The following is a 24,077-nucleotide window of genomic DNA, read 5'->3' as shown; positions in this document are numbered from 1 at the left end:
TCTTTTAGAACTTATATATGTAGACATTTTTTAGTCATAATATATGGATTTGCATTTTTGAGAGATAATTATCTTGGTTCTTGGATTATAACTCTCATTCTTGTCAAAGATTAACATCTTTGTGGTGAATCTTTACTTTACTTATCAATCTACTAGATTGTGACGTTCTCATCTCTGTCTTATTTTACCTTCTTCTTTGATTTATTTTTGTTGTGCCCCTTGAGGATTCAAATTTAGAAAAGAACGTACTTTTTCTTGGACAACATAGTATCAAATTGAAGGACATTGTGAAAAAATGTTGATTATGAAAACAATGATAAACCTTTTGGTGATAAAGAGGTTGTTTTGGAAGGAGATTTAAAAAAAAATTGCTTGTGGTAAAAAAAAGTATTGCTACAAACGAATATGTAACAAATATCAAAGAATTTACTAATTGGACACTGAAAATTAGAGATGGAGATAAATGAAAATGGTGATGACATTCTTGAAATACCAACATATATTTTAACTCAAAATAATGGATCACCTTTATTATCATTAGTCCATTTTTTCTATCTCGAATTTGTGTTGAATATGATGTCTTTTGGATTTTTTGATGATGGAGCAATTATATGTCCAACCATTGAATCTGTAGAGCATGTTCTTGACTTCATGTTGTCTTTGATAAATAGTAGGAAAATTACTTATTTAAGTTCAAACATTGAGTAAGAGATATTTATACCGCGAATGAATTTAATACCTTTTGATTAAGGATTGCCTTTTAAATTTTAAAGAAAACAATTCTAAATATCACTTTGTTTTGCAATGATTGTCTTTTAAATTTTAAAGAAGACAATTCTTAATATCACTTTATTTTATAATGAATCAATAAGAGTCCATGATAATCTCTTACAAGAGTTGAACTTTACCTATCACTTCTAATATTTACGCATGGACAACTCTTTGTTATTCTTTCTAGAGTCAAAACAAATAAAAGATTGAAAAATCCTAATTATAGGAAAATGGAAATGTGAGTACTACAACTGAAAATATTATCTACAAATAATCTTGAAAACTTGGAAAAAAACACATACAAACATTTACAATACACATATTTGAGTTTTATTTCAACTATAAGGAACTTTTATCAAATTAAGTTTCGAGTTACTTTGTAAATTAATAAGATAGGAGACATCAATATAAACTTTCACAGTAAATGAATACCTTCTTATATTAATATAAAGTTATGAGATAATGTAAAATTATTGAGAATTAATTTAATTTTCATAGATATTAATATTTGAAACTCTTAATACTTTAATTTGGATATGGTATGATTTTCTTATTAAAATATAGCATTATATTTTCATTTATCATGTTTATAAGTTATCCTTTGCATATAAAAAAACTAGTTAACAACAAAATGGAGTTGGTGGGTATACACATGTTATATATTAAGAAACTTATCCGCAATCCTTTCCACTGATAAGACAACTTTCCACACGTGTCGTGAAATAATGAACTTTTGTGAAAATGAAGAAAAGTTTTATAAAGTATTAAATGACACGTTAGAAAGCTAAAAAGGATAAAATCTAAATTAAATCTTAATGATTTAGTATGAAAAAATAATTTTAAAATTAGTTTTAAGGTGTTAAGAGAAAATTAGTCTCGCAAAATCGGAGAAAATTAAGATTATTTAACTATATAAAAGGTGTTGGATAAGAATTAAAAAATAGTAAAATAAAAAAGTGAAATGTTATGGTTTGGTCAGAAGATAACACCAATCTAGAATCCTACGTGGTCCCACGACAAGGATAACATCTTGAAAGGTTTGATATATACGAACTTTTTAGGTAGCCACCTCCATGCCCATCCATGCCATTCTCACTAAAGAAAACAATTGATGAGTGAGTGAGTACAACTTTGCCACATCCACACATCACCATCCTTCTTCCTCAAACTCTTTCATTTCGATCTTTTCTCCACACATTACAACAATGGCATCGTGGTTGTTCGCAAGGTCTAGAACCTTATTCTCTACACCTCAACGCAGCAAACCCTTCTTCTTCCTACCATTTCTTAACCACTCCTTTCGATCGACAACACTGCCTCACAGAAACTCACCAACCCTTTTCTGCTTCTCACGTCATGAATCAACCAAAGCTGATGCACAGTTAGAATTGGAGCATGATGTCACCGAGGACGACGTTAATCAGGTAAGTGTTATGAACTCTGTCAGACCTTTAAATGGATGGATCAACTCTTTAATTTCAATCTTAGTGAAATTTTAAGTTCCTTAATCACCTTCTGTTTTTATTTCTAAATATTTCATTCTTACTCCCGTCAGAGAACAGATTAGCGTAAATCTCTCGTATTTTAAGAGATAAAATAGAAAATAGTTAATATTTATGATAATAGTAACAATTTATTATAAATGAAAAATGATATTTTGACTGATACTATTTTAACAACACTGATATTATTTTAACATTGTACACGTGTCAAAACGTCATTGAACGATTTTAAATTAAAAAAATTTAAATAAGAGCATATTTGAAAGAAAAAAACTAATTTTTTTTTAATTTGAAATCGTTCAACCACATTTTAATACGTGTGTAATGTCAAAATGATGTCAAAAAATTAATGTAAAAAATATGATTTTCCATTATAAATATAGCAAGTTTAGCATGCATAATTATTTTTAATTATTGATTTACATCCTTACGGGTAATGTGTAGAAAAAAGAGCTAAAAGATTGAAAAGAAACGCTTGGAAAATTAAAAGGAAATCTTAAATAAGAAGTGATGATTTTTGTGATTATTTTGGTTCCAAACATAAGTTAGAAAACCGTGCGGAGGTTATCAGTCTACTGTTGGAGATTGGATTGGATGTTAGCCAATAAAACACTCAATGGCGTTGAGGACCGTGCAATTATGCAATAAAAGATTAATTCATGTCAAACGTGCTTTTGTTTACTAATTTAAAATTTGAAATTTAAAATTTATTGTTCAGGGCATGGTATAGAAAATATTGACATTCTTTATTTACTAATTTAAATAATGAATTAATTCATTACATATTACCAAAGTCTTTTGTGATTAAATAATATGAATAGACATGCTGTATGTTTGTGTCATCTTCTAGCAAAATTTCCTTTATAATATAACTGAATATGATTTTCGTATAAAATTCCGTTTTTCTTTTTCCTTAAAATTTAATTTAATTTTATTCAAGCCTGTCTCTACAGTGAAATGATTTCACGTACAGACTTCAGTTTCACGTGGCGAGTTAATGTGTGTTTCACGTCTAAATCAGCATTATTTTGGAACCTTTCACATCTTTTCTTCAACTCTTATTTCAGAAATTGTAAATTAAAAAAGTTATTGAACTGAACCGACGGTAGAGAAAGCACGTTTAGATAAAGCACGTTTAAATAAAGAAAAACAAACATATATATTTTTTATTTGATTATAGATAAGATAAACAAAATTCATTTTAATTTTTTTAATTTAAAACTACTTTTTATTTCTTTTGTTTATTGCAAAACGTTTTATCTTTTTTCTATTACTTTTTTATATGGTAAGTCGTAATAAATTTTCCCTATTTATCATAAATTAAAATATATAATTTAGAAAAGAAACACTTTAAATTTTATTTTCTCAACTAAATATTTTTGGTTTTTCTAGATATAGTTCACTCAATGCTGGTGTAACTTATAGAAGGCAAATCACAAATAAAATTGAGTTATCTAGAATTTAGTGCAATAAAATAATGAAAGAAGCTCAATGAATGAGCCTTTCAGTGGACCAATCTGGAGACCAGTGGGTCCTTTTGTACGACCCATAAAGCTTTTATTCAAATACACCTAATTAAATAAATACATATACCTAAGTGATTTACCAGGATCAGTAAGTAACTTGCTTTTGGCTTTATTAGTATGACGTGTTACTTTCTGGTTGATTATGGTGTTTTTATTATTTTTAGGTTTAATTTAACTTTTTTATTTTTTAAAATGCTTTAATTTGGTTTCTTCAATTAACTTGACGTTAATACCGTGTTTCTATATATATCACGTTAATTCATAAAATTTTAATTTTTTATTAAAAATATTAACTATTACGTGTTAGATTATGATCATGTATGTTATTTGATTACGTGTCAGCATCATTATATGTAACACACTATATTCTGATACGTGATCATTTGTATTTTTAAATTAAAAAATATTTAAAAATAAAATTAAAATATAAAAAAATAAAATATTTCCTGATATTAATTACTAAATTAAATATTTTTAAAAACTTGAAATAAAAAATTAAACTAAAAATAATAAAGGAATTAAAATAAACCATATCAATAAATTAGAAAACTAGAGATTGCTATAATACTCATTCAAAAAATATTTGTTTTTAAAATAATAAAGCAAAGACATATCAACAAGGCAATAGTATATTGCTTAAAATAAAATATTCTTGATGTTAACCCACTGATATTCCGAAATTCTTGGCGTATCAGGCGATTGATTTTCCTGGAGGAAAAGTTGGATTTACTTCTGAAATGACATTCATTTCTGAGACTGCTCAGAAAAGGGTGCCCTGTTATCGTGTTCTTGATGACAATGGTGAGCTCGTTAAATACAGCAACTATGTGCAGGTATCTCAGTTCAGACCACCACTCTCAATCCAATTTAGTTTACATTTCGCTTATGTGATGATTGAATAATGATAATTGAACAGGTTAGCAAGGAAATGGGTGTGAAGATGTATTCTCACATGGTCACTCTTCAAACTATGGACAGCATATTCTATGAAGTGCAGAGGCAAGGCAGAATTTCCTTCTATGTCACGCAAATGGGGGAAGAAGCAGTTAACATTGCATCCGCAGCTGCACTTGCTCCTGATGATATCGTATTGCCTCAGTACCGAGAACCTGGAGTTTTACTGTGGCGTGGTTTTACACTGCAACAATTTGTCCATCAGTGCTTTGGAAACACTTATGATTTGGGGAAAGGCAGACAGATGCCCATACATTATGGATCAAACAAGCACAATTACTTCACAGTCTCATCCCCCATTGCGTAAGATACAGTCCACAATATGTTTGAATAATTGCAATTCATTAAATTGTCCATTCATTGGTGACATCATCTCTCAAAAAGTTGATATTGTTTTGCAAGAATTTCAGAACACAACTTCCTCAAGCTGTGGGGGCTGCGTATTCTCTTAAAATGGATGGCAAAAGTGCATGTGCAGTCACTTTTTGTGGGGATGGTGGCACCAGTGAGGTTAGTGGTGACGAACCATATTAGCTAGTAACAAAATGGAACACCGCGTGCTTATTGCTATTACTTGACCACATCATTAATTGCAGGGAGATTTTCATGCTGCCATGAATTTTGCAGCTGTGATGGATGCCCCTGTTGTTTTCATCTGTCGTAACAACGGATGGGCCATCAGTACACCTGTACAAGAACAATTTCGAAGTATGGATACAATGAACTTTTCATTTTCCTCTTTTACATAAGTATTTATCGTGTATCCAAGTATGCTCTTTTTATTTTATCAAATATATCAAGTTCAAGTATTTGATTTGTTTCAGATGGAAACAAATGTTTTTCCCTGTGTGGTTAGGTGATGGAATTGTAGTGAAAGGTAAAGCTTATGACATCTGGGGTATCAGAGTAGATGGAAATGATGCTCTTGCAGTTTATAGTGCAGTTCACACTGCTAGAGAAATCGCTATTAGAGAACAAAGACCTATTTTAATTGAGGTATGTTGAGCTCCCTTCATGCTAAGATGATCATTGTTTGATGCCACTCCCGTTTTTAGTGTCCACCAATCTCATGATAAGTGCTATATAACCTTCAGGCTCTCACTTATAGAGTAGGACATCACTCTACATCTGATGATTCAACTAAGTACCGGGCAATTGATGAGATTGAATATTGGAAGATGGCAAGAAATCCTGTGAGTAGATTCAAGAGATGGGTGGAAAGGAATGGTTGGTGGAGTGACAAGGATGAATTGGAGCTTAGAAGCAGTATTAGGAAACAGGTTATTAATTTTATTTTTCATATTGAAATTTAGTCCAATTTGCTCTGGCCAACTTATTCTGACATTTTTTTTTTTTTCTGGATTTATGCTACTATTGTACAGCTAATGCAAGCGATTCAGGTGGCAGAGAAAGCACAAAAACCTCCACTCGAGGACATGTTCACTGATGTCTATGACCAAGTGCCATCAAACCTTCAGGAGCAAGAAAGATTACTAAGGAAATCCATCGAGAAGCATCCGAAGGACTACCCTTCTGATGTTCCTTTGTAGATATTGCCAATTCGAAACAAGGAATTGTATTCTAAATCTCACTGTCAAAATGTAAAATAAAGGGATGGAGTGTTCTTATATTATGGTATATATCTTTTATTTTTTCTTAAATATTATTTTAGTTCATATTTTTGTCTGACGTAAGACTCATTTTTTTTTTCTGCTGATATGGTTTTTATTTCGATATATTTTGTTTAATTTGGTCTCTTTTGGTAACATTGTTTAAATAGTTATCTGAAGATATCAATTTGTGATTCTTTTAAAAATTTTAAATATTTTTATTACTTTTTTTCTTAAATTTTTTCTAATTTAAAAAAGGTTTAATCATTCACTAACTTCCTATTTTCGCGTGGAATCTCAATTTAGTCTTTTTTTCTTTTTTCGTTTTCTCAATTGGGTCCTAATTTTTCAAAAATTGTATCAATCATATCCTTTCCGTTAAATTAGGGGTGACGGTGTTAAGTGTGGGTGTGACATGGAGGCTGGAGTCAATCTGTTATATTCATGTGGCTGACAGTGTTAAATACGTGGTAATTGATTTTTTTTAATTGATTTTTTTTTAAATTAGAACAAAAGCAGGTTATTACAGAAATTGGGATTAGGGGTTTATTTTTTCGAATTAGGGATTGAGAGTGTCATCATCATTGGGGTGATATTCATTTTTCTGAACTTGCCTCTCATCAGTCTCCAAAGTAACAAATGGGGACAAGTCTTCACTCGTAGGAGCAACCATTTCCGTTTGGGGCTCAGGTTCAAGCTCCCCTTCTTCCATCTCACTACTACTCCCACTCTGCACCTGCTGCAATAACTCCTCTTCAGCTTTCTTCACCGAAACAAAATCTTTGGACTAAGACGGAGACTTCACATCTCTCAAACCCTTGGGCGAACGCACCACCCTCTCCCTTTCATCCAAATCCTTCAACCATCTCCGCCAAGACGACACACTCCCCTCCCTACGCGACCGCTCCCTCCCCGACCGAAAACCCTTCAGAAATTGATCCCTCCGCGACCCACCACTGCAGAAACTCTCCGACCAGTGCATCAAACTCCGATCACTCTCTGTATACCGAAAAGATGCACCTGCCAAGACAGAGAAAGCTGTATCTGGGAAGAGGAGCAATTCAAAACCCAGTTCAAGGAAAGATAATGTGATGAAAAGCACAAAACTTGTCATAGGGCAGCTACTGGTTCAGTGAAGAATCTTACTCCCACGACGACGACGANTTCAGGCTCTCTGTCAANGTCAACATNTATTTAACCCTAAATTCCCAAATTGATTCCCCAATTTCAGAAATGGTTTGAGTTTTTGGACGAACCCTAGATGTACTCTCCCAATCCCTAATTCGAAAATAGAAGAATAGAAGATTNCAGACAACAATTTTGGATTATGACTTTCATTTTAGTATTATTTCATTTTGGTTTATTTATTTTTTCTTAAAAAATTTAATTATTATAATTCGTTAAAAAATTTAACAATAATCTGCTCTAATTCACTCTGCCACGTCAGTTAATGAACTCAATACAACGTGACACGTCACACACAGACTTAATATCGTTACCCCCAATTTAACGGAAAGGATCTGATTAATGCAATTTTTGAAAAATTAGGACCCAATTGAGAAAACGAAAAAAAAGGGACTAAATTGAGATTCCACGCGAAAATAGGGACTTAGTGAATGATTAAACCTTTAAAAAAAGTTGTTTACTTGACAAATTAACATTGTGTTATAGGTCAGTGACACATGTTAGGTCAATGTGAACGTAAGATGTGTAATCAATGTCACATGTCAGTGTTTTGCATTTCATTTAATTTAAATTTTTGTTAATTTTATTTAATTCAATCCGAATTTTATTTTCTTTTAAATTGAGGTCAAATTTAAATTTTATTAAAAGTCACATTAAGTATTTTTTTTTAAACTAACTCTAATCATATTATTGGAATATAATTATTAGATTTATGTTTGATTTTTTTTTCTAGATGTCAAAAATAGGGTTACAATTAGTTTAAAAATAATTAAAATTTTTATTCTAATTGTAAAAATAATAAAGAATTTTCCTTCTAATTTTAAAAATAAATTAAAATTTTTCTTTCAATTTTAAAAATAATGAAGAATTTATCATCTAATTTCAAAAGTAATGAAGAATTTTCCTTCTAAAATTTAAAATCGAGACTTAATTAAACAAAATTAAAAAAAATTGGACTAAATTCAATACAAGACACCAACACATGACATTGACATGACACTAATATTAACTATAACACTCACTTGATACATGATACATGACATAATGTTTACTTGACACGTGAATAACTATTTTAAATTAAGAAAACATTTAAAAAATAATTAAAAAAACCATAAAAACATGTGGCACCCATGGCTCATTTCCATTAACAATTTAGACAGTGTTATAAAAAAGACCAAATTGAACAAAACTTACTAAAATATGGATCATATTGTGTTATAAAAAAAAGTCTATATATTACAAAAGTTTATTAGAGAAAACAATTTTGAAGATTGCATGATCAAACCGTAAAGCTCAGGATTACAAAATCTTTTCCCACAAGTGAAGGCATCGTTCTCATTTTTTTGTTTTTTTAATTCTCTTGAAACGGTTTTTGACCAGCATCCCTTGCGGGATTGATCCACAAGTTGAGCAGTTCTCCCTACACCTCACCAACTTCAGCCTGCACCTCTTTTTTTTCTTATATTTTCAACTGTATCCCTATTAAATAATTTTTCTCTTACGCGTTTCATATTTACAAAATCATCATCCCTTTCTCTTCCCATACTTTGCCGTGTTTCATGTCTGAAATGCTACACCCCCCTTTCTTTCTCTCTTTGGCACTTCTCCATCCTCCCCTCCCCCCTCCCCCCTCCTCTCCTCTTCTCTCATTTCTTACCATTTTTTTAGGTTCATCAATTCACACTCCGCCGTGCTTACCATCACCGCTCCATCGACTCACACTGCCACATCACCCTAACTCTCTCGCCTTTGCGGCATTTTGAAGGCAATTAGAATGTGGTCAAAGGTGAGATTTTTCTAGAACAATTTATGATGGTGGGGTGCCGGAGAGAGACGGTGGGGTTAGAGGAGGAGAATAGGGCGTTGATGGAGATGCAGATTCAGCCCTTGTCACTACAGTTGGAGCAGAGGGTGCATGGACAATTAACACCTGTCGCACTACGAAGTGCGGATCTGGTGCCTCCACAACTGGATCAGCGGCTGCTCGCAACTGCAGGTGGATTTGCGGTTGGTTTGTTTTGGGGGTGCATCTTTGTTGTCCGCAGTTCGTATTGCGACTGAAGCGAAACACACTTCGCACTGTGGCTGAAGCGAAACGCAGTTCGCAACCTTCACGAGCTGTATCTTCTTCATCTTCCTCTCCTCCAATGTCGAGATCACCACCACCAAGTATCACCATGACCAGCAAGCACCACCACACCACAGATCAGAAACAGAAATAGCAATGTATATCAAACAGTAAAACTGAATGCGAAACAATTCCTTAAAAATGAATGCTGATAGGAACCGCGAAGGGAGTGTGGGGGTGTTGACTCATTGGCAAGTGTACCAAATCGTTCAAGTAATAAAACTGGTAAGACCAGGTATCGTTTTCCCAAGAGACTTGTGCAACACATGACAATTCTTCCTTTTATAACTCAATTAGACATCAAAGTGCACAAAAACACAAGAAACTCTTTTTAGTATTTTTATCAAACAGTTGGTGTGCAAGGAATTTAACATAGTGTATTTACAATTTGTCAAGACTAGAGTTCATCCACTTCATTCTCATGCATTTACAAACAACTCAATTCCATCAATTAAGTGTTCAATTTCAGTTCTAAGTTCAAGTCATATTTTCCAATATATCAAGAACCAAAATTCAAGCCATGGGTGATCAAGCCACAACAAGCATTAAGCATAAAAATCAAATACTAACATTGAAATGGAAAAGCATATGTATTAACATCACAAAATACACAAGATTCAGTTTATTACATCTAATCTCAATAAATAGGAAAAGCCCTCCATGGAGGAGAACTTAGGGTTCACAATATTGAAGAAATAGGAAAGAAATTGGAACCAAAGAGAAGATGCAAAGCCTTTCCCAAGGTTCTTGGCAGCTGCTCCATGCTCCATTTGCGCCTCCCCTTCGCATCTCCATCTCCAATCTGTGACCCATCTTCTTCCTCAACCCAAAAGGGGAAAAATCACCATTGAAGAAGCTTGAANACCCAAGGAGGAGTGGGAGAGCTTCCCAACACCCCAAATAGCCTCCAAGGGCCTCTCCCAATCTCTCTAGGTGAAGAATGAAGTGTAGGAGGAGAAGAATGACCAAAAATCGCGAGACCCATGTTTAAATAACCCAATTTTGACACATCAGCGAAAAATCGCGCCCAGCGCCCCCTTCTAGGGCACCTGTGCGCCATAAAAACACAAAACAACAAGTCAAAGGGCGCCCAGCACCCCACAGGGCGCCCAGGCGCCAAATCTGCAGAAAAATAGCAGCCAGGGGCGCCCAGCACCCTTCTGGGGGCGCCCAGGCGCCATATCTGCAGAAAATTAGCAGCCAGGGGCGCCCAGCCCCCTTTTGGGGGCGCCCCAGCCCGGACAGCTTTGACAACATTCTAAAATTCAGGCTCTTGCGCGATTCCGAAGGCNTCCAACATGNGTATTTGCTTCAAATTNATCAATTATGGTCCCAAAACATGTTCTCTTGAGTTCTTGCTTGTTTTCCTCCACTAGAATTGCTTCCTAATCCTTTATTTCACACACTCAAACATAGAGATTAGAGGTAAAAACAAGCATATACTAAATAAACACAAGAAAACTAGAAAACACACTAAATGTGAGGATAAAACAAAGTAAAAGCTATGAAGGAGTTGATTTTGCCACTAAAATGATGCTTAAATAATGGTAAGAATTAGCATTATCAGGGGGGCGCAGGGAGGTTGGGATATAATTAAATAATCATTAACTATGCTTTGACTTTATTAAATGAAGGACAAATGAGTAAATTTGGAGGTGCAAGAACAAGGAGGTGAGGTGCAGGGAGGAACACTCCCACAAGTTTCGAACCTAGATAGTTGCATCATGCTTTATAAATAGAGGATCACTTCATTCGGTCCAACATACATCATAAAAAACCACTCTTCTCTCATTCTCTCTTTTTAGAGATGCTTACTAGTTTTGAGATCCTCAAAAAATTATAAGAAGTTTCAGTTGTATCCTAGGGAGCTTGCGTAATACACCACAGATAAGTCTTTAAAGATAGTGGTCTACACACATTAGTAAATCTTTTGTTTAGGATCTTTATTATTTTATTGTCAGCTTCTCCAACACATTGAAAATTCGGATAAAATAAGTTTCATATTGAATAAAATCGATAAAAATAGGAACCAAAAAAGTATTTAAGCCAAAATTAAATCTAAGAAACATATGAGTAATACCATCATTGATTTTTTTTAAAGAAAGTCAAAGTGAATATGTTCATAGTTTTTCACTTTTTAAGCATGTTTGGAGAGAATGCTCTAAGAGACTTTGGTTGGAAAACATATCTAGTTTAATGTTTTAACCTTTTGTATTTATTTAAATTTTTCTCACAATATTAACAGTTTATTTATGTTTCATGTATTGGAAAGTTAATTCAGTAGCCCTCATTAGCGTTATGAGTTTTTCAAATAGTAGTTAACGTAAACTGTCATGCTGACAGTTAAGTCTGTTAAGTATGTTAATCCTTATATTCGTGTATCTGTTTTACATAACTCTGGTGTATAAATTTACACACTCTCTGATTAATGAGTACGAGGCATATTCAGATTACGTTCACCTTTTCTATTCATCTCTCTATAAAAGTTGTTCTCTAATAGTGGTATCGTAGAGCATAGGTTACGAAAACGAGGAATTGAGGGTTGTTTTGCGTCTTACCAAGAAAGTGTAGTTTCAGACATTCTTGAGCCTTGAAGAAGCTTGTGATAATGGCGGAACTATCAACGCTGCACTATCCAATACTCACAGATAATAACTGGAGTCGTTGGCATACCCAGATGCGGGTGGTTTTCCGCGTACAGAAGGTCAGCAATGTGGTCGAAGGAGATCCAATGGTTGATGCCTCTGGAAAAGAAGAGTAGAAGAAAGACTAGAAGGAAAAAGACGACAGAGCATTGTTGATAATACACCAATGCGTGGACGATGCAAACTTCGAAAAGATCCAGCATGCTGTGACAACGAGGGAGGCATGGAACATTCTTGTCCATCGCCATTCTGGAGGAGAAAAGGTCAAGAAGGTTAGGTTGCAAGCCCTAAACAGAAAATACGAACACATGAAGATGGAAGACAGTGATAAAGCGAACGAGTTTTTCAGTCGCGTGATAGCAGTGGCAAACAAGATGAGAGCCTGCGGGGAGAAACTTACAGATGCAATGATAATGGAAAAGATTCTGAGATCAATGCCAGTTGCATTCGACCATCTTGTCATAACCATTGAAGAAACTAGAGATTTGGAGAAACTTAGGATTGAAGAATTGCAAAGTGCGTTTGAAGCTCATGAAATGCGAAGAAATGGCAGGAAGAAACGCGATGACCAAGCCTTGAAGATTCAACATATTTCTGGTGATGAAAAGAAGAAATCAAACAAGTGGAATGGGAAGGGCAAAGATACGAAGAAATGGAAGAAAAACAAAAATGATCAAGAAGCGAAAAACAGTTCTACAGATAGAAAGAATACCCCGAGGAAGCAATATTCAAAAGAAGAGAAAAAGAATATGGAATGCTTTGTCTGCCGTAAGAAAGGACATCTATCTTACGAGTGTTGGTTTAATAAGAATGCCCAGAACAAGAGGGTTCAAAACAAAGAAGCTCATGTGGTAGAAAAAGAAGAATCCGAGTCAGAACCTTTAATCCTCATGGTTGCCACCAACACAGAGGACACCGGGATAGCACAAAACTCCTGGTATGTGGATTCTGGTTGTTCTAATCATATGACATATAACAGAAGTTGGTTGATGAATCTAGATGAATCCAAGAAGAGTAAAGTCAGAGTTGCCGACAACCGCACGTTGAGTTTAGAAGGGATTGGAACGATAAAAATCAAAAGAAAGAACGGGCTGCATGCAACGCTTGAAAATGTTCTTCTCATATCAGAGATGAAGTGCAACCTCCTGTGTGTAGGACAACTGACAGAGAAGGGTTACACTGTCATCATGGGAGATGATGCGCAGATGGAAGTATATAACAAAGGTAAAAATCTGATTATGAAATGTGCAAGATTCGAAAATCGGACATTTCAGGTTCGTCTGGATGTAATTGAGACATTACAGTGTTTATCTTCTGTGAAAGAAGACGAGAGCTGGAAATGGCATTTTAGATTCGGACACCTAAATTTCAAAGATCTGCAGCAACTGAACAGCAAAGAAATGGCATATGAGTTATCAAGCATTACTCAACCACGTAGAGAATGTGAAACTTGCATAATTGGGAAGCAATCCAGGAGGCCGTTCAGGTTACAACTCGAATCAAGATCTAAGGAACGACTAGAAGTATTGCACTCAGACGTGTGCGGGCCAATTGAACCTTCAACAATAGCAGGGAATAAATACTTTGTAACATACGTTAATGAATTCAGCCGTATGATATGGGTGTTTTTCATGAGACAGAAGAATGAGGTGCTGAGAATATTCAAACAATTCAAGAAGCAAGCAGAAGGAGAAATCGAAAGAAGAATTAAACTGATCAAAACGGATGGTGAGGGAGAATACACTTCTAGAGAATTTGAAGCATTCTGCCAAGAAAATGGAGTAATCCACGAAGTGATAGCAGCCTATACACTAGAAAACAATGGGTTAGCTGAGAGACATAACAGAACCATTATGAACATGGCCAGGTGTATGCTTAAGGAGAAGGGTGTGGTTCGTGAGTTGTGGGGAGAAGCACTGGCGACAGCTGTTCACGTATTAAACAGGTGTCCAACCAAACGCCTTCCAAACCATGTGTCGCATGCAGCCTGGACAGGTAAGCAAACTTCTGTGAAACATTTTAAAATTTTTGGATCATTAGCATTTTGTCATGTAACAGATCAGAGAAGAGTAAAACTTGACGACAAGGGAGAAGCCATGGTGTTTGTGGGATATCACTCCACAGGAGCTTATAGGCTGTTCGACCCAATCAGAAGGAAAATAACCATTAGCCGAGATGTAGTCGTGCTCGAAGATGAAAGCTGGAACTGGAAATACAACCAAACCAACATGAAGAAGTCAACCACTTCTATGAGCATACCGCTGTCAGACAAAGAAGACAGAAATGTCGAGATTGATGGATCTATTCAAGCAGTAGACAACTCTACTGTAGCAGCAGATAATACAGGAAACACTGGGACAATGAACATCGAAACAAGACCTAGAAGATCTGTGGTGCAACCCTCAAGACTAAATGATTATGAAATATATTCAGACGCTAGAGTTGATGAAGAGGGAGATATAATACATCTAGCTTTGATTGCCGGGAGTGAACCCATGGATGTCAACGAAGCTCTGTCTCAACCAGTTTGAAAAGCTGCAATGACTGAAGAATTAAGATCTATCGAGAAGATTAAGACTTGGAAGTTGATGGATTTACCACAGGGCAAGCAGAGTATAGACGTGAAGTGGATCTTCAAGACGAAAATAAACCCAGATGGTTTTGTGTTGAAGCACAAAGCTAGGCTTGTGGCCAAGGGATTTCTACAAAAAGAGGGCATAGATTTCACTGAAGGTTAGAAATAATTCGTATAGTTGGAAGGTTAGAAATAATTCGTATAGTTGTTACTATAGCATGCTTTAGAGATTGCTCTTAATGTGAAATCTGCTTTTTTGCATGGATTTCTCGAGGAAGAGGTGTATATCAAACAGCCTCCGGGTTTCATCAAGAAAGGAAGAGAGAATCAAGTTTATAAACTTGATAAAGCACTCTACGGATTGAGACAAGCCCCTCGTGCGTGGAATAAGAGGATCAATGCATTCTTTGACAACAAAGGTTTTGATAGATGTTCAGTGGAGCACAGCCTGTATGTGAAGAGAAACGAAAACAACAATGTCCTTATCGTATGTCTTTATGTTGATGATTTGTTGCTGACTGGTTCGAGCTTGGAAGAATTGGAAGAATTCAAACAGCTAATGCAGTCTGAGTTTGACATGATTTATATGGGAGAACTTAGATATTTCTTGGGAATGGAATTTTCTAAGACCTCTACAGGGCTGCTGATGCACCAGAGAAAGTATGTAAAAGACATCTAAGCAAGTTCGCGATGGACAAATGCAATGAAGCCGAAACCCCACTCGAGGTTGGCAAGAAGCTACGGATCAATGCAGAAGAAGAAGGTGTAGATGGAACCAGGTATAAACAACTGGTTGGATCGTTGAGATTCCTATGCAACAGCCATCCAGATATCATGTTTGGAGTTGGATTATTGAGTCGATTCATGAGTAATCCTAAAAAAAGCCACATGACTGCTGCAAAACGAATGATGAGATACATCAAAGGAACTGAGGATTTTGGCATTCTATTTCAGCAAGGTCAGAAACGTGAAGAACTGAAGCTTGTGGGCTATTCAGATGCAGACTTTGGTGGTGATGAAGATGACAGGAAGAACACATCTGGAAGCATATTCTTCATCTATGGTGCTCCAATCCCATGGAGTTCCAAAAAGCAGAATGTCATAGCATTGTCCAGTTGCGAGTCTGAATATGTAGCTGGTTGTCATGCTGTGTGTCAAAGTGTATGGCTGAGTGAAATTCTTAGGCATTTAAGAATAGAGACTATGGACTGTGTTGAACTAAACCTGGACAACACATCAACAATCAACCTTGCGAAAAATCCGGTCAGTCATGGTCGCAGCAAACACATAGACATCAAGTATCATTTCTTGCGCGATATGGTAACTAAAGGAAAGATTGTTTTGAAACATTTTCGGACCGAGCTCCAACTTGCAGACATTTTTACGAAATCTCTCAATTAGGAAAGGTTCAAATTTCTCAGATCAAGTATTGGAGTGTTGTCTTTGAAGACTCTGAATTAAGGGGGTGTATTGGAAAGTTAATTCAATAGCCCTCATTAGCATTATGAGTTTTTCAAATAGTAGTTAATGTAAACTATCATGCTGACAGTTAAGTCTGTTAATCTTTATATTTGTGTATCTATTTTACATAACTCTGGTGTATAAATTTACACACTCTCTGATTAATGAGTACGAGGCATATTCAGATTACGTTCACCTTTTCTATTCATCTCTCTGTAAAAGTTGTTCTCTAATATCATGAAATATAAATTTTATTATCGCTTTAGTATGATTCTCATGCTTTGTATTATTTTATTTTTTGATAAATTTTTATGTGATAACGAATGATTATTGATTTTGAGGTATTAACATGACTTATTTGGAAAAAAACTAAAAAAATATAAAAAAGGAAAAAAATATGATAAATATTATTACTGTTATGTTTTATGCAAAATATTATCAAAATACATAAAATTGGTCTTTTTATCGAAAAAATATTCTTGTAAACAAAGTTTATCAACACTTACTATACACCTAAAGAAAATAAAAAATATATTTATAGAAAGGAAAAATTTACGTGAACACCTCTTAATTTTCTTATTACTTTATAACAGTTAATAACAAATTATTTTCGTCCCTAGGTTTGACAAGTGTGTTTAAAGTGGTTTCATATTTTGTAAAAAATGGTTGAAATTGGTCCTTTTTGCTTAAGACGATAAAAACTTTGTCCTCTAACCAAAATACGATGTGATGTCCCGTTATTGATTGCATGACAAATTAAGGTAGATTAAGGTGTAAATTTTATAAATAAAAGTTAATGACGTGGAAAAGGTAAAGTTAAGGTTAAGGGAAATTTCAATTATGTTAAAAGCAATTCACCATCAAAGCTTTATTTCAAAAATAGAACCCAAAGAACCCCAAAACATAAGATGACAGATTCCAAAAGAAACCCCAAAAGTGTAAAACCCCAAAAGTGTAAGATCAGAATATTTCATATTATCTTAAAACTTGAAATAAGAAAACAAAACCCATATTCGAAAATCCTAACCTCCAAATTGCATAAAATTTGCAGAGGAGAAACAAGAGACAAGAAATTTCCAAATTAGAACCCACAACCCCAAACGAAAACCCTAAAATTCCCAAATCATAAGATCATGAAGAACCTCAACCATTGTGCCACCAACCTATAGAGAAAACAAAACAGAAACAGAATCCAATGAAGGAAACGCAACGTCGTGAGATCAAAATCCCAAAAATAGAACCCCAATTCAGAGCCCTAATATAAACAGAGCTAGAACAAGAAGAAGGAAAGAAGAAAGGTTCCTTGTTATGCCAACCCATAAACAGAGGAGAGGAAGGAGGAGGGTGTCCAAATTAAGATAAAGGATAATTGACCTTAGCGTGTCAAACAATCAATAATTAAACAACTCATTCAGTTTTGGACAGAAGAGAAGTAAAAAGAAACAACTTAAACCATTTTTATAAAATATGAAACAACTGTGAACATCTGAAAAAAGATAAGACCACTTTAAACTCACTTACCAAACCTAGAGACTAAAATAAGTATTAAACCTAAAAAAAATAAATATTTGTACTTTTTAAAATTAATTCATCTTAAATTATTTTATATTTTAAATAAAAGTATTATTTTATTGGTATAGGAAGGTGTTGAATAAGAAATGACTTAATTAATAATTTAGTTATTATAGGATTCACTTTAATTCTTATACTTTTTTTTGTTTAATTAAATTCCAATATATATTAAATAAAATTAATAGACTTTTTCAGTTAAATATAGATGTTAATTTCACATATGACACATTTTAAATTTTGATACGTGATAAATATACAATATTTCTATATTTATAGATTATACATGATAAAAAGAGAAAGAAACGAAAAAAAAAAAACTAATATATACAATAGATATACATAAAATCGAGGTAAAAGTGTATCATTGCTCTTTTTAATACTCTTTTATGCTTGTTGGTTTTGTGAAAGAAACGAATGCTGATTGCGTCAACGCTGAGAAGACAGGAATCGGAATAATAGTTTAAGCTGAGAAATAACGTTCAAATACTTTATAAGTGAAGAAAGTAGAGAATCTGGAATCTTGAAAAGCATGTCCAAGCAAACAGTTACCAAAAACTGTCTTCAAGTTCCTCGTACTCTTCCCCATGTTGGCACTGTCCAAGGCGGCATAGCATCCTTCCATTCATCTCTCTCCCCGAATATGCTCAAGCATATTATCTTGGTATTGTCTCAACCTCCACAGCCAGAGAAAACATGACTTGGCGCTGCTTTGGACATACAAGGCATGAGAATGCTTCTGTCTTGAAACTCGACCATCGTTTCTTCTATTCAACTTATCACCGTATTATGTGCTTTTCTGCATCACCACATTTCGTGTCAACGTTCAAGCTTTAACCTCAATCATCACAACACGTGCAGTGCTTCTAATTAGGGAATAGAATAATAATTTGAGTATGGAAAGCCCTCCTACTCCTTCTTACGTCGTGGTTGCATGTGATGCCACAAGGGACCGCACTGAAAACGAGATCAAACTCGTTGTTGATCATGTCCGGTCCAGGGGTTCCTTTCTCTCTCATGGTGACAAGCTGCTTGTGCTTTGTGTGTTGCACAAAGTGTCTCACCCCAGTAAGTGTTAATATTGCAGTTCTTTAATCTGTTTGAGATAGAGAAATGAATCTACCAATGCGTTGAGGATATTATCTCTTCAATCATTTGTTGATCTGCATCAGTTTGTGTGCATATAGATTGTTCCTTCAATTTTCTGAGTGCTCATTGCATGACTTGTTTTCCTCCTTTTGGATTAATAGTGGGGTACCAGACATTAGCATGTCCCGAGTCATTTGCTGGAACCAACTTTCGTACAATGGAGGAAGAAGTCAAAAAGAAAGTTGATACGTATGCTAATGAGCTTTTATCATGTTATGAAGATTTTGAAAGAGAAGGGGTACATTATTTAAGTTCTAGAGCGCTTCCAAAGTACTCTTAACAAATGCATGCCATAACTCTGCAATTAGAACAATGCTCCCAACTACTAATATTTTCTGTAAGTTGATGTGCAGGCTACTATTGAAATTAAAGTCACCGCAGGATTTCCAATTAAACAAGTTGTTTTACAGGAGATTACAAACTATAATGCATCATGGATAATACTTGACAGGTATTATTATCTCTCAGATTGTGAATAACCATTATCTCTTGCATTTGACTGATCGATGATTTCCATTAGTTGATGGTGATATTATCCAATAAATTTGTCCTCTCCTAATATGGAAATAGCAGTGCATAGGTTTGCATTTGAAACTTTGTTAAAAAAATCATCACTTTATTTAGTTTCCTGCTTATTTTCTTCTAATGGTTTTCAACTTTATTGGGTGAATTGGAACAGACATATTCGGCGCGACCTTAGATACCACCTTAACAAGTTGCCATGTAAGGTTGCACTCGTTAAAGATGACTTGTCTCTGGAAATTTGGAAATCTCATAATACACATGACACAAAGGTCACAGCAACAAAGTTTGTATTTTCTTTATCAAAGTTTGTGTCGCTATCAGATTGTCATTGTATTGAAGACATTGAGCACTCAATTGTCTCTTTCAAAAGCTATCCCCATTCTATAGTTGCTTCTGATACCAGTACTACGATTAGGAGCTATACGAAGCAGTCAAGTGTTAACAGGTCGCGCGATTACAGTTCCGTATCAGAATTTGGATCCTCTTCTAAGCAAGAAAGATCAGGTGATCAGGAAGCCTGTTTAATTCTTTTTATGCCTGTCTTACAAGTTTTAGGAATTACGCATGTAATAGCTTTTCTTGCAATGATATGGAATCATTGTGTAGTCATGAATTTATGCATCTTTTTCTGTGCATGATACAGTTTCTCACTTTTACTTAACGTCTCACAGTTAAATTTTGAAACAAATATAGATTTCATTCTCTTGCTGAGAAGGGGATAGAATGATGAACAGTAAGTTAATTGCATCTCATAAACTGGAGAAAGAAAATTAGAACTGTTTGAAATTGAGATTGTTTCAGTCATATATCAGATTAAATGTCAATGCAGTTTATGATTTCCTCTAAATTGGGAAGAAAGTTGGCTTTGTAATTAGTTGTGGACTAATCCTTCTTATTATTGTAGCTTAAGTATGATTACTTTTTGTTTTGTTGAATAGAAACTTATTTGTTTATAACTAAGTTATTATTGGTACAGAGTATTTCTGCAATTTGTTAATCTAGAAGATTTTGAACCTAAAACCTTATTTATGAAGACAGATTCCAATACCAAACGAACCAACCTGTTGGTTTTGTGTATTTAAGTTCGTTGTACCATTTTAAAACGCGTACAAAAGTTGAATATAGAAGAGATCGATGTTTTTGACGGTTAACATCCATTGTTTTTCCTATCGCATTTGTTTAAAGTTGAACCTTTGTAATACACAGGAGTTTTAACTTTGATGCAGGCATAAGCATTAAAGGAGAATATAGGTATCTCACTAGTTCTCAGATTGACCATAAGCCAAACCAAAGTGATTTTCTGCCAAAACATTCAGATGCACCGCTTCTTTGTACTGGCTGTGGGACAAGAACTGAGTTATCTATCTCAGACTCAATGAAGTTCAGCTACTCTGACATACAACTTGCAACAAATGACTTTTCAAAGGAGAACTTATTAGGTGAAGGTGGCTATGGTCACGTATACAAGGGCGTGCTTAAAGATGGACAGCAAATTGCGGCAAAGGTAAGGAAAGAAGAAAGTTCACAAGGATTTTCTGAATTTCATTCTGAGGTCTATGTCTTAAGTTTTGNCCGACACAAGAATATAGTGATGCTGTTGGGTTATTGTTGCAAAGAAAGGAAAAACATCCTCATTTATGAATATATTTGCAACAAGTCTCTCCATTGGCATTTATTTGGTAAGTTGGCTATAGTTTATTTACTCTGAGTCTCAAAAGTATATTCTATACCCAATGAGGTTTAACTTTTATGAGTGCATTTCTGTAGAAAATAAGGCAGCAGTTCTTGAGTGGCACCAGAGGTATGCTATTGCCATTGGGATTGCAAAGGGATTGCGTTTTCTACACGAGGAATGCCGTGGTGGTCCTATTATTCATCGGGACATGCGACCAAGCAATATACTTCTCACCCACGATATTGTTCCCATGGTAAGGTATCATATAACAAGACAAGTTTCATGGATATAAAATGTTTTGGTTTCACAAGATTTACATAACTAGGAAACTTCATATTTTAATCATTCTCTGAGAGGCTTCTTTTCTGTCTTGGCATTAAAGTGTGCTTTGAATTAAGTGGTGTGTTGATTATAAATGCAGCTAGGTGACTTTGGCCTTGCTAAATGGAAGACTGGTAATGAAACTCCTCAAACAAGGATAATGGGCACATTAGGGTGAGAATTTTTGTTCAAGATTTGGTTACTATAACTACCTTAAATTCAGAACATAGAAACTAAAACAAAGACATTGTTTGTTACTGTAGATACCTTGCTCCTGAGTATGCCGAAGACGGTATTGTTTCTGAGGGAACAGATGTGTACTCTTATGGCATTATCCTGTTACAATTGATATCAGGACGGCAGGTTGGCAATTCCAACAATCCAGAACAACAACAATCTCTCCGACAATGGGTATCTTTTGATTGTTTACCTCTTTCACCATTGAAAGAAACTTTTTACTTGTTTGCAATAGCAATATGAACATGATCAATGTCACTGACCTTGATAAATAATATTACGTGTGGAAACATTAGGCTGAGCCAATGATAGAGAAGTTAGCCTTACATGAACTGATTGACACTCGTCTAGCGGAATCATATGACACCTATGAACTGTACCTCATGGCCAAAGCAGCATACTTCTGTGTGCAAAGGAAGCCTGAGATGCGTCCCTCAATGGGAGAGGTACCTACTTTAAGCTAATTGCTTTCACCATTTTTTTAATTGAATTACATATTTTTTAGTTTTGATGTAAAATTGAAATTGGTATCTGTTTTAACATTTACTTTTTAAATTTAAAAACTAAAATATACCAAATTAATTTGAAACATATTCAATTTCTTACTAAGTTTAACTCTTATATTTATTTAGAACATGAACATGTAACAATAATGTTGATATGAGACGAAGATCTTCACCTTCTAATACTAATATATTGCATACTATGTGTAGATTATTACAATTAATGTTAACTTTTTCTTCAGGTTGTGCGACTTCTCGAGGGAGAAAGTAGCCACTTCCACTCTTTGGAAGATCAATTTGTACCTAATTTTAACGGCTAAGCTTCATCTCTGCATACTCTGTGTAGTCACTTTATTTTCTTTCTTTTTGTGTATTTAGCAGAAACTTCGGTTTGTTTTCTCTCATTTTCTGTGTAGAAAAGGTTGCTACTTGTTATTGGTGGAGTGATTGATTCTCAATCATTTAATTTCGTCTCATTACCTTACAACTCATTTTATTAATTTTATAATCAATAATTTAATTAAATAGCTTAATTTAATATTTTAATATTATTTAGGATGGTAAAAGACGAAATGACGCGTCAAAATAACCTTTTTTTTTATATATATAATAATAAACAGTAGAGAACAATTTTTGACCGATGTCATTCTTTATTGAGAGCTAAGAAACAGACAAAATATTTTGTGATTATATTTCAGATCAAATATTTCGTTCGCATTGGATTCTTGACCCAAGTTTATAAGAATATTTTGAAATCGCACGGGAGAAGATTTTTTTTTTCTAGTGTGGTTAAAAAAATAATACTTTACTCGAATATGTTATAAAAATATTTGGGTGAATTGCGTGAATTTCTTGGAATTTTTCTTCTGAATATAACTTTTGGTTGATGAACATCTAAAATTGTTTTGGGCTAAAGATCCTTAGCTGGGTTCGACCCATGCAATAGGTTGCACAGTGGAAAGATCAAACAAGTGTGGAAAATTCAAAAGTTACAAACGTTTGGAAATATTTGTGGATTCCATTATCAACATTGATGCAATTGCTTTCACGGAACATCGTCTATTAGGATTGGTGGAAGGAAATGTTACTGTGCAAAGTTGAATCAAGTACCCCGAACACCAAGCTCAATCATGATTCTTGTGATGAGTCCCCAACAAGGGAACAAAAAAAAAACATTGTAGTTACATCTTGTGTATATAAGCCCAACTTTCTCATTAGCCAGTGTGGTTTGAAATGAATTTCATTAATGAACACAAAGTTTATATTTTTGCGTAAGTAATTAAGATAAGTATTGAATAAGTTGAAGACGAGTTTAGTTGAGTTCTGTTGGTCCACGAGAAAAGAGAACAAGAGTCCAGATGTAAAACAGAGAAAAAACTTAGAATGAAAACTAGAAGGCAAGAGAAATGATCTGAATGAATACTGAATTACTTCATTGTAACCCAAAATACATAGGGAGTGGCCATAATATATAGTCAAGAACCAAATACAGTTAAAACAGAAAAGAAGGTCGAACACATCAACTAAAGGCCGAACGACGTATAATAGTTGAAGGCCAAACGAAACAGCTTAAGACTAAACAAGTACAAGGCCGAACGATCACTAACAGATGAAGGCCGAACACAGTTAAAGGCCGAACGGTCACAAACATATATTGAGTCTAACTAACAATTCTCCACCTAGACTCAATAACGACAAAGACTGAACAATATTGATTCAAACTAACAAATCTCCACCTAGA

The 24,077-nt window shown here is 34.4% G+C and overlaps 2 protein-coding genes across 2 annotated transcripts; both read left to right on the top strand.

The window, feature by feature from the left end:
- Positions 1-1,842: 1,842 nt before the first annotated feature.
- LOC106778836 (2-oxoisovalerate dehydrogenase subunit alpha 2, mitochondrial) lies at positions 1,843-6,416 on the top strand. Its single transcript, XM_014666831.2, has 8 exons — positions 1,843-2,195; positions 4,495-4,632; positions 4,716-5,056; positions 5,164-5,263; positions 5,350-5,461; positions 5,610-5,749; positions 5,848-6,033; positions 6,136-6,416. Exons 1-8 carry the CDS (start codon positions 1,977-1,979, stop codon positions 6,301-6,303), a joined length of 1,404 nt encoding a protein of 467 aa, XP_014522317.1. The 5' UTR covers positions 1,843-1,976; the 3' UTR covers positions 6,304-6,416.
- Positions 6,417-18,822: 12,406 nt separating this feature from the next.
- LOC106778823 (probable serine/threonine-protein kinase PBL6) lies at positions 18,823-22,772 on the top strand. The gene is made up of 10 exons (XM_022776328.1): positions 18,823-18,994; positions 19,177-19,313; positions 19,429-19,526; positions 19,755-20,104; positions 20,827-21,279; positions 21,368-21,528; positions 21,697-21,770; positions 21,860-22,007; positions 22,130-22,279; positions 22,579-22,772. Exons 1-10 carry the CDS (start codon positions 18,823-18,825, stop codon positions 22,654-22,656), a joined length of 1,821 nt encoding a protein of 606 aa, XP_022632049.1. The 3' UTR covers positions 22,657-22,772.
- Positions 22,773-24,077: the final 1,305 nt, after the last annotated feature.

This window comes from Vigna radiata, unplaced genomic scaffold (assembly GCF_000741045.1).
Source record: "Vigna radiata var. radiata cultivar VC1973A unplaced genomic scaffold, Vradiata_ver6 scaffold_184, whole genome shotgun sequence".
In the NCBI taxonomy this organism is placed as follows: Eukaryota; Viridiplantae; Streptophyta; class Magnoliopsida; order Fabales; family Fabaceae; genus Vigna; species Vigna radiata.
The sequence above is the reverse complement of the archived record's forward strand: the minus strand, read 5'-3'. Positions and strand labels throughout refer to the sequence as shown.

What these genes read in the sequence shown, in the direction of transcription:
- LOC106778836 (XM_014666831.2), top strand. Translation starts at nt 1,977, where the DNA reads ATGGCATCGTGGTTGTTCGCAAGGTCTAGAACCTTATTCTCTACACCT. An exon ending in AATACAGCAACTATGTGCAG is followed by an intron (nt 4,633 to 4,715) that starts GTATCTCAGTTC and finishes ATAATTGAACAG; the next exon opens with GTTAGCAAGGAAATGGGTGT. An exon ending in GGGATGGTGGCACCAGTGAG is followed by an intron (nt 5,264 to 5,349) that starts GTTAGTGGTGAC and finishes CATTAATTGCAG; the next exon opens with GGAGATTTTCATGCTGCCAT.